Source organism: Lathyrus oleraceus, chromosome 4 (assembly GCF_024323335.1).
Source record: "Lathyrus oleraceus cultivar Zhongwan6 chromosome 4, CAAS_Psat_ZW6_1.0, whole genome shotgun sequence".
In the NCBI taxonomy this organism is placed as follows: domain Eukaryota; kingdom Viridiplantae; phylum Streptophyta; class Magnoliopsida; order Fabales; family Fabaceae; genus Lathyrus; species Lathyrus oleraceus.
The window spans coordinates 83,432,421-83,443,151 of record NC_066582.1 but is presented as its reverse complement, the minus strand read 5'-3'; the positions used below and the strand labels follow the sequence as shown (position 1 = coordinate 83,443,151).

Here is a 10,731-nt window from a genome sequence, read left to right as displayed (position 1 = left end):
GTTACTGCAGCGACCTGTCTATATTGATGCTGATTTCTGTTCGGCCCCCGGCGATGCTGAACAGCACTGGTTTCACCTTCTCTACGGCGAGGTGCCCCAGAGAAAGGTTTCTTGGATGAAGAGGAACCCGCATCATTGATCTTTCCAGCCTTGATCAAACTCTCGGTTCTTTCACCACAAATAACAACATCAGAGAAGCTTCCGAATGGGCAACTCCCCATTCGGTCCATGAACACTCCCTGCAGTGTGCCAATGAACATATCGGTCAACTCCCTCTCCAGCATAGGGGGTTGAACTCTGGCAGCAAGTTCACGCCACCTCTGGGCGTATTCCTTGAAGCTCTCGTTATTCTTCTGGCACAGACTCTGCAGCTGAGTCCTGCTCGGTGCCATGTCCATGTTGTGTTTGTATTGTCTGAGAAAAGCTTCTCCCAGATCTCTCCAGCATCGGATAGAGTCTCGCTTAAGTTCCATGTACCAATCCAGAGATGCCCCAGATAGGCTATCTTGAAAGAAGTACATCCACATTTTCTCGTCATCTGTATATGCCGAGATCTTCCGATAATATGCCTGCACGTGGGTGCGAGGGCAAGAAGTACCGTTGTACTTGTCGAAGGTGGGCGCTTTGAATTTGTGGGGAATCCTCAGACCTTCCACCAACCCCATGTTTGTGACATCGAACCCAAGAGAGTTCTGGCATTCCATCGCCCTAATTTTCTCAGCCAGGGCATCGACCTTACGATCCCTATCTTCATTTCTAGCAACATCACCCTCGTCTTCACCCATCATTGTGAACATGTCCTCTTGTCTATCAACAAAAGGAGCTGGATGACGTGCCGGAGCCCGGGTAGCTCTGGCGTTAACCTCTGCATCAAGAGGCTGACCATCAACCCTTATACCCCTGAGTTCTTCTCCAGTGGCGTAACCATAGCCGGGAGCAGCAGCAACGTTGACATTCTCATAACCAGGTGGAGCAATAGGTGAACCATGGTTAGACGCCTGAATAACCGTTTCCTGTCTCTGAACCAGAGCACGGAGCTCCTCCTGACCCTGAGCAACCCCTTGCATCATCGTCAAGAATTGGGCCATGTTCGCCCTCATCTCAGCCATCTCAGCCTGAACCTGATCCATGCTTCTTCGCTGATTGAGTCTGGTAGAGTACCGGTGTGGTCGCTGATCAGCTATCCTGCCTGACACAGGAACCCGAGTGAGAAGTCGGCTTAAGAACACCTGTTATGCAAATGTTATGTGCATGATGCTAATGCATATGATGCACATGATAATGATCATCTCTCAGGCATTCAAAGAGCCTGATTCATCTCAAGAAATGACAACCTGCAACAACGCAAAAGCCACAGGGAGATATAGAGACATCCTACAACTGAGTAATGAATACAGAGTGAAACCAAAATCTCATCTATAAATGAGCAACTGGATCATACAACAAAGATCCAAATATCCAACAAAGTACAACAAATGAATCCCACCCAACAAGCCTGGGGGTGATTCATAACATCAGGAAAATACAAGCTAAGACAAGCTACTTCCAGGAATGAGCGTCTTCAAGTAGTGACACTGGTCTATCAACAGTTCACACTCTGAACATTCTGGCAAGGGAGTGATCTTCTCCTTCAACTGTCTTCTAAGCTCAATAACCTCTGCCCCTAGCTGGGTCTCTGATGCAAGTCTCTGGTCGACTTCCTTCTTCAACTGGATATCTTTGGCTTTGATCTGCTTCTCCAAGTCTCTGATCTTCTTCAGATAACTGGCTTCAGCTCTCTGCAATCTCAAACACTCTCTGTGCTCTGCATCTAGCAAGGTCTCCATCTCTGAATAAGATCTCTTCTTACTCCTTACTCCCCCAACATCTGCACTCTGGATGTCTCTGAGTTGATGAGACAGGTTCAGCTTTTCAGCTTTGGCTTGGTACAACTCCCTCTGGGCATCCTGCTCTTTCTCCTTCAGGCGACGGCTCTCCATCAGAGCTTGCTTGTACTGCTCAGCGGGCACAGTATCAGCAAGAATCAAGGGTGGTTGCACTTGCAACGGATTCATCCTATCATAGGGCAGCAATAAAGTTTCCACTCTCTTCTTCACCCAATCTGTGTAATCAGGCATAGCAATGGCAAACTTCTTCCCCAAAATGGATCCATCTCTGACACCAATGGACTTCCAGGCTCTTCCAATCTGCTCCAATCTAGCGGGGTCATTTTTCTTCTCAAAATACACACTCTCATCTATCTCAGCTTCAAGTGGCCTTCTACTCATAATGAATCCCAACTGGCGAAGGGAAAGAACTGGGTTGTAATTGATGCAACCCTTGGTCCCCACAAGTGGCACGTTCCGGAATTCTCCACAACTCATAATAACATCTCGCACATCCATCCGGTATGACTGCCATCTGATATCATATGAAGTGAGAGACATCACCCTCTGAGTCCACCTATAAGTGCTCTGAGCATCGACAAACGGCCCACTGACTGGTAGGAGAGACATGAACCATCTGAGCAACAGTGGGAGACAACACCTGATGGCCCCACCCTTACCATGCCTACTGTGGATAGCATAGTAAGTGTCAGCTAACAGAGTAGGAACTGGATTCCTTCCAATGAAGATGCAGACTGTAGCATAGTCAATAAAGTTGGGCATACTAGGAAACAGGACGATCCCATAGATCATCGCAGCAAGCTGGGCATGAAAAGCTCCCCAATTCCCCTTCTCTGCTTCTCCTCTGGCAACTCTCAGCAGAAACTTCAAGGGTAGACCCACAACGTCCCCATTGGTCTTCCAACTATCACTGATATCTCGGATACTTAGATGCAAAGCCCTAGCAATAACCCTGAAGTCGACCTCCTTCGGTACGTCCAGGAAAGGAACCTGATGCCGAACAGGGACACCCAACAGAATGGAGTACTCCTCGAGAGTAGGCGCCAACTGATAGTCCTGGAAAGTGAAACATCTAAGCTCTGGGTCATAGAACTGAAGAAGCGTCTGTAACGGCACCGGGTCAACTACCATCTTCAACAGAGTCAGAATATCCCCATACTGATCCACAAACCCCCTCAGACGATCACTGGTCACAAGACTACTCAACTCAATCAGAGATGTCAAAGGCTCACGGTGGAAAATGTAGGAACAAGTCTTCCGCTTCGGCTCGGGAACTGTTGCCATCTCTATCAATGAATCAAGCTCTGGAATGTACCTGAGAAATGATATGCATGCAAGGATTAGTTTCCTCTTTTTTTCTTTTTTTTTTTTCATTTTTTTTTTCATTGCATTTCTTTTGAAAAATAAACATGCTATGATGCACATGATGCAGACACGACTGGCAAGCTGTGCATCTCTGAACACAGGATCAAAACTTCGGCTTGAATTCTGATCATCTGAAACCCAAAGTCAACTGGTCAACTGTCGTCTGAACCCAATCTGAGGAACTGAGTCACCAACAGGAACACACTGAGTCACCAACAGTCACCAACAATCACCATCTGTACCTGTTAAAATGATCATTCCCTCCCCACTCACGGGTGTCATCTAGGCCAGGGTAAGGTCGAGAGAAACGCAGGATAAACAACCCTTTCAAGAATATCATCCTGTGCACACCAGATGTATGCACCGATAATACCCCATCAGAGTCTGAACTGCTCGTGATATCAATGTTCCGCTAAGTGGCGTACACCACCCGCTTCCCATGAATCACTCTATTCCTAGGTTTCCTAGATTGCACTCATAGCCTGGGTATTGGGCCTTTTACCTCGAGTATCACCCACCCCAAACAGAGAAACACAGCCAGCACAACAGATGAATATGAATGAATGCAAACATTAATGCACACAATAAATGCAAACAATAAATGCACATACATACAAATGAATGCAATAAATAAAGCAGCATATAACAACCAAAGCCCTAAACTAGAGAGCGCTAGGAGAGACTCGCTTAGGGAAGAAGGACCAGCACAGGTCAACTTCTCTAGATTCCCCAGCAGAGTCGCCAGCTGTCGCATTACGCGAAAAACCGGCGGGAAAACAAGAACAACAGAGCCGCCACCGTGCGTTATTTATCCCCAAAAGAGGGAAAGGAAACGCTCAGAGTAAACCTGGAAAAAGCGTGGTCTCGCGACCAAAGAGAATGGGATCGGGAGTCGGTTATGCGAAGGGAAGGTATTAGCACCCCTACGCATCCGTCGTACTCGACGGGATCCACGCACAATAGGAAGGGAAATGGTTGCTAAAATCACTGCTCAAACACACACACACTGGCTGAAAGAGACACAAGAAAACAGACTGAAACTGACTCGGCAGGATATCGCGTCCTGGGCCTACTTAGTCTATCAAGCATAGACATCAGAGTCAAAGTAGTTCGGACTGGGGAAACGACACATGCTCGCTAGGATATCGCATCCTATGCATACGTATCTCCTTTGGACGAAGGAGAATCAGAGCATTCGTAGCTCGGCTGACACGCACTCAAACAAACGCAGGCGAGGGCAAACATGGAGCCTGAATGCCAATCAATGGGCTTACATCAGCATCCGAACCAAAACACACACAAGGAGGCAAACGTGGAGCCCGACTGCCCATCACTGGACTTACGTCGGCATCCGAACCAAAACACACACAAGGAGGCAAACGTGGAGCCTGAATGCCAATCACTGGACTTACATCAGCATCCGAACCAAAAACACGCACTAACACTGGAACCCGAATGCCACTCGATGGACTTACATCAGCTTCCAAGCACACAACAAGACACAGGAAGAAGAAGGGTCTCGATTGCAACTAGGGCAAGAGAAAGGGGAGGTCTCAATCGCAACGAGGGCGAGAGAAAAGAATTAGTGTTAGTCGTTAGTCAAACTCGACAAGACATCGCATCTCGTGCCTACGTATCTCATCTGGACATGAGAATCAGAGTTGCCGTAGTTCGGCTAAACTATTCCTGTTGGTTCGTGTTTTTTAGGTGGACAACGTCACTACGCAATCTACCGGATGCTCGACCTTTGGAGACTTACTCACCTGTAGTAGAAGGAGTGGACGTATCCTTAAGAGGGGATAATGTTTGTTTGTGTTTTAGGAAAGCTCAAGCAAGAAAGGAAGTCCTATACGAAGGAACCGTGCTACCTTAATTGTCATGCAAACGAGACTACGCGGAGTCTAGCAAACCTAGGGGATACAATCACACCACACAAACATATACAGCATGAAATAAACACACCAACAAGGGGGCTCAAACATCAAGGCTAGGCTTTAGTCGAGGGGTCATATCAACCTCAACAAACAAGCCTCTGTATCGGGGTCAGGTTAGCTCTTAACCTTGCCATTGAGGGGCTAAGGTGAAGCCAGATGAAAGGTGATGAGGGGTGTGCCTCATTGCTTCTATCTCAAGTCAGAGAGAGCATCAGACAAGGGAGCGTGGGTCCAGAATGGGGGGACCCTTCTACGCTCAGGACATAGACTCGACTGTACAATGTACAAGATCTTGGGCTTGGATCTCAATGCTACAACCATGCAATGGGAGCAAGGAGAAGACTCACAGAATAGTGGGGGATAGATTGCTTATCCCTACCTTCCACCAATTGCCTCAAATGAGGACTTTCCCTGCTTAGGACAAATATAAACATACACAAGCATTGCCTCTTAAGGAGGACTTCAGACAATTTGCCCGGCCCGGTAACAGCCGGGTCTCCAGACTACATGAAGTCAGAAACGTCATACCTCGGTGCAAATTGCTTAGCAAGCAAAGCAAAGCAATATTAGCAACTTAATGTACCTGTGTGAATAGCTAACTAGTCAGTACACAATTCAAACAAACAATCAACAGTCAATATCACACAAACAGACAAATCCAATCAGACAACAATGAGCGATCCATGAACACAAGTGAATCCCCCATTAAGGCCTACAAAACACACAATTGTTAGCCAACAACAACAAATGGTTAAGCTCAAATGAAGGAGCATCATCACTCATGGAGATGCATTCTTGAACCTGAAATCACAATTCAAATGATAAGTCCAAACCACTAGGTCGAAGCCTAGGGTCAACAGAGGGAAAAAATCCAGAACAGAAGCTGATACTCCACATGAAGCTCATTTACTCAGGTGATAATATGTCCTAAAATTAAGGGAGCATGCAAAATTGAATTATTTCTAAGCCTAGGGGTAGAATAGTCATTTCACAGTTAGGGAGTAATTTTGAATTAAATTTCTATTTATGAAAGTTCTAATTTAAAGCAATTAAATTCTATACTATCCTAATTATTCTAAAACAAAACTCCTAAGAGATTATTTAACTCTAATCCTAAAATTAAGGGTTTCAAATGACTTCTATCATTAACTAAAATTCTAATTAGCTTCTAAAATCTATTTAGACTAATCCTAGAATTAATTCTAAATCAACAGTATTTCTAATGGTCCACAATTAATCCTAAAATTAATCTTTAATACTACTTCAAATGTTTTTCTTTATGGAAAATCTAAGTTTGATAACTCCTAAAACTCTGTTTAGTTCTAGTGACTAATTAGCTCTAAGACCAAATTTTAATACCTAATTAAAGTCCTAAGAACTAATTAACTAGCCTATTAATCTGAGATCTAATGCTTCTACATAATCCTAATCCTTCTAATCAGCATCTAACCATCTGGAACATAGAAATACACATATGAGGAAGCGTATAGGTGAAGTCCAAGAAGAATCCACCAAACGCGCTTTTCGCAAAAGCTACACAGGCAAATGAAGCGCTTGCCGTTGACAAAGTGCTTAAAGAAAACTCCATGCGAACATCACATTCGTCATCACCCTGACATTCACCAGCAAACATCGCTGTTCGCGGACACTTCACCATCTCGGATCGTTCAACAGTCTAACGCGATTCGCGTCCATCCACCATCAACAATCAACTACTCAAACTTACGAAATCAACAACATCAGCTATCCTAATCTACGGAGCCGAATCGCAACGGCATCAACAAATTACTCGAGCACGACGAAAAAGAAGAACAACAACTCACCGGCGATGACGACGGGAGGACGGATCGGCGACGGCTACGAATGGATCGGTTTTGATGTGTCGCCGCGTTCTTCTTCCTTCTGTTTCAGTGCTTGCAATCTTCTTGAATTCGGTTAGAATTTCTCCTTGCCGCGAGCTTCGCCTCCACTTGTATTCAATGCTCTTCTTCTTCTACCTTTCTTGGAGCGATTCCGGTGAGATGTTGATTGTTGACGGTGAAGGTGTCGTGAATCGGTTACGGTGGTTGAAGATTCTACGAGGATGATCGGAGGTTGGTACAGTGAATGTGGTTGAAGAACCGAGGTGGAAGAGGAGGTTGAAGTGGTGGCTTAGCTCTGCCGTGTGGAGCTTCGGATGATGAAGCTCCCACAACAATGGAGGATGAGCGTGTGCTGAAGGTGAGGATTGAGTGCAGAAGCTTCTGGGAATCAGGGAAAAATCGTTCGAACCCAATGATTGGCAATGATTGCCTCTTATATAGGCTTGATCCAAGGGGCAAATTGGAGAATCAGATTTGGGTGGCTCAATCTCATTCGTCCAGCTGGCACTTAAGTGAAGGTGAGTCTTGAATTAAGTCACGTGTGTTTTGACACCAGTTCACTCTCTAATCCCTTTGCTTTAATTTCTTTGATCCAACTGTGGATAACTTGTTATTGAACCAAACTGATTTGGACTGTTGCTTAACTTCCTGAACTGCATATTATTTTGAAACTCATTGATTTGAACTGAACTGCATTGGCTTGTTATGACTTGCTTAGATATTTTCTATGGTGCAGGATTCGTGTTCAGTTTGGTGTAGTGTCAAGGTTAATATACATTGTATCAACACAAGCAAATTCATTGCAAGCCCCCGTCGGTTGCCGTTATTGCTCGGTACTAAGTTTAGCGTCTTGATGCAAGCTTCGCCCTGTCGCAGTGCAGGATTGTTATGCTACTAGATCCGGAGCTAGCCTTAGACAGACGTTGCCGTTTGTGCTGAAAACCGATTCGTAAGGCCTCGTTTGAGCACGGCTGCAGGTTTGATCCCTCTTGCACCGCCTCGGATTGTTGTAGCATTATTGTGGGGTGTGTATGCTGCCGGTAATGGAATGGTACGTTTTATTCAGCAGGGTGTTCAATCCATGTTGGTGTCCTTGTACTGATTTAGCTCTGGTGCAAGCGACAATCACAAGATTCCGCAGTAGACTTGATGGAAAGGTTTGTGTGCTTTCTTCTTGACCCTGTTCTGCCTTGGCTTACTGCAGGATTTCACTTGGCTTGATTGGGATGCTTTTGTGAGCTGAATTACCTGCTGCCAGTAAAATGTCAACATGACGAAGCTATTATCCCACACCTGCACATAGGTAAGAGAATTTGCCGTAGATTCACATGGTTGGTATTTTAGCTTATGTTTCTGATTGATTACTTCAGGTTGTGATGCTACTATGCATGTTGAACGCCAACTTATGATGATTCTGAGTTGATGATCTTCTACAAGGTCTCTATTACTCTGTCTTCTGCCAACAGGTCCTGTAATGGACTTTTCTTGCTCTTCATATTCTGAGAAGTTTGAGAATTAACAGGATATTCTGTAGTGTCTCCCGCGTGACTTTCACCAGATACCTTAACCAAGTCTGGATATGATACCACCCCAGCCCAGGGCGTTGCCAAACTCACGGAATTGACAGAAGCAGCAACATCAGATACAAGTGTTTCTGTCTGTGCCTTTCTCTGTTCTTCCAGCTGAATTTCTAATAAAGACTTGGCCTTGACACTTGGAGCAGGTTTCCAAGCCTGTCCAGCAGCAACTTCAGCATTGTGAGTAGAAACAGAACCAACTGCCACAGAATCGCCTGAAAGGATTGTTTCGGTGATGTTTCTAGTAACACTGACATCTTGATGATCAGCTATCTCTAGTACAGCATTTTCTTCAATCTGACTAGCTTTACTCCTTGTTTATTTTGCAGATATGTTTCATGTGATCCACCGTTATTTGGAATGTGCTTAATTGTTTGCGAGCTCGTAATTTGCCATCTGCATTTTGATTGTCCAGGTCTCATGTTTCGCGTTTCGCACATGCATTCCCATCGGCCGTTACTATCGTGGTTTGAGTTACATGCTGCTCAACTGGTTTAACTCCCACATCTGTACCCACCTGTCCAGCCAGTAGCGATGCAGCCGAAGACACTACAATAACAAGTGCAACATGCTGTGCCGGTTTGGTATGCTCACCAGACTCGGAAACTGCGTTCAAAAGAGTACCACCAGCGCTGTTATTGTTATCCGACATCAGCAGAAAAAGGTTTAGGTGTGATATTAGGCTCTTCTGTGGTCCTATTCTGCTCATGTAACAGGAATCTTTCAACAGAAGCTAATGCGGGCAATGTTTTCTTCTGGTACTTGTCATTAGTTTGTTCAAGAAGAGCAGTATACCAACTTTTATGCTGACTAATACTTTGCAATCTTTCATGGCAGGGTGGAAATGATTCTGCAGGTTACCGCTGCTGTTTGGTTGCAGGTCTACTTGCGGAACATTCCGTGAATGAGTTCAGTATCAGTTCATGTCGGTTTCTTGTATCATGGCCATGGTTCAATTCTGATTTGTTACTATTTGTCATGCCGGTCATGGTGGTATGGAGGAGCAAACATGGCTAAGTAAAGGGTTGGACCTGGCACGGCATAACAGTGGAATTTTTGAAGTCACAAAAGTCAAACCGAGGATCCACATAGGGCTGAGACATAGGGTTAGGATCAGAGATTATGGACTTAGGATTTTTTTGGGATGGGGTTGACTTTGGTCAAAGTTGACCAAAAAGTCAACCGTTGACCAAGGTCAACCTTGGTCAACACCTCACATTTTGTGTTTATCTTGTTTTCTTTTTTTTGTAATGAATATTTTATCCTTTGTAATGGAAATTGATATTCATGAATGGAGTGAGCTTGGATATGGAATCTTGTATGAGAATCATTGTATGGACATGCTTGAGAAAAAGATTGAAATAAATGACTTTGTGGATCTGAACATGATCCTTGCATTCACTTGAACTTTTAAACGAATAGGTTTGACCTGGACTCCCATGATAGCTTGAATGACGATGTACCAGCCGAACTAGGCTTAGGAGGCTATAATATAGGAGTTCGACCTGATTAGGGTATGGAACCATGACCAAGTAAAGGCCTTTAAATCAGTGTCTTGATCCCTCCAGTAACCACCATTGACACCAGATTTAAGCATCATACCCAAACATCTCCACGCTAGGCTTCGATTGGGGCCACCCCGAATTCACTGAGAAATCCTAGTTTCCACTAGGTGTAAACATAAAGCTCTGAATTCAAGTCACTGCCATCTTGTGTTGAACCTTGCTTATGTAGATGAAATGCATGCTCATGATGATATGCAAATGTTAATAATCTAGAAATGAAATGAATGTACAAATGGGAGGTGCAAATTTGAGGTGCTACACTCAATCATCCATTCATCAAGATATGAGTTTTGGACTTGAGAAGTTGATCAGTCAATTCATCTGACTATTTGGAAATACATTAAGACCTAACTTTTTATGTGTTGGTAAAATGGAGATGACCTCAAGATAAAAAAATGTTCTTAAGAACCACATGAACAACTTTAATGTTCATCAAAATTTGATTTGAAGCATGGAAGGTCATCATCCATTCCAAGACATTATAGGTCATTTTGACTAAAACCCTAATTTTGGGTCGACTTCCCAAGGATATAACTCCTTCA

The 10,731-nt window shown here is 44.4% G+C and overlaps 1 protein-coding gene and 1 long non-coding RNA gene across 5 annotated transcripts; one reads left to right on the top strand and one right to left on the bottom strand.

The window, feature by feature from the left end:
* Positions 1 to 1,215: 1,215 nt before the first annotated feature.
* On the bottom strand, positions 1,216 to 7,148 carry LOC127073542 (uncharacterized). Its single transcript, XM_051014716.1, has 3 exons — positions 7,009 to 7,148; positions 5,714 to 5,768; positions 1,216 to 3,201 (listed from the first exon to the last, which is right to left on the bottom strand). Exon 3 carries the CDS (start codon positions 3,168 to 3,170, stop codon positions 1,530 to 1,532), a length of 1,641 nt encoding a protein of 546 aa, XP_050870673.1. The 5' UTR covers positions 3,171 to 3,201; positions 5,714 to 5,768; positions 7,009 to 7,148; the 3' UTR covers positions 1,216 to 1,529.
* Positions 7,149 to 7,893: 745 nt separating this feature from the next.
* Positions 7,894 to 9,672, top strand: LOC127073541 (uncharacterized). 4 transcript variants are annotated; one of them, XR_007785785.1, is made up of 5 exons: positions 7,899 to 8,098; positions 8,252 to 8,350; positions 8,418 to 8,856; positions 8,954 to 9,294; positions 9,462 to 9,672. It is a non-coding gene; the product is annotated as an uncharacterized LOC127073541 (long non-coding RNA). The 4 variants fall into 4 exon arrangements; XR_007785787.1 differs by having other exon boundaries at positions 7,894 to 8,024; positions 8,117 to 8,856; XR_007785786.1 differs by having other exon boundaries at positions 8,252 to 8,856.
* Positions 9,673 to 10,731: the final 1,059 nt, after the last annotated feature.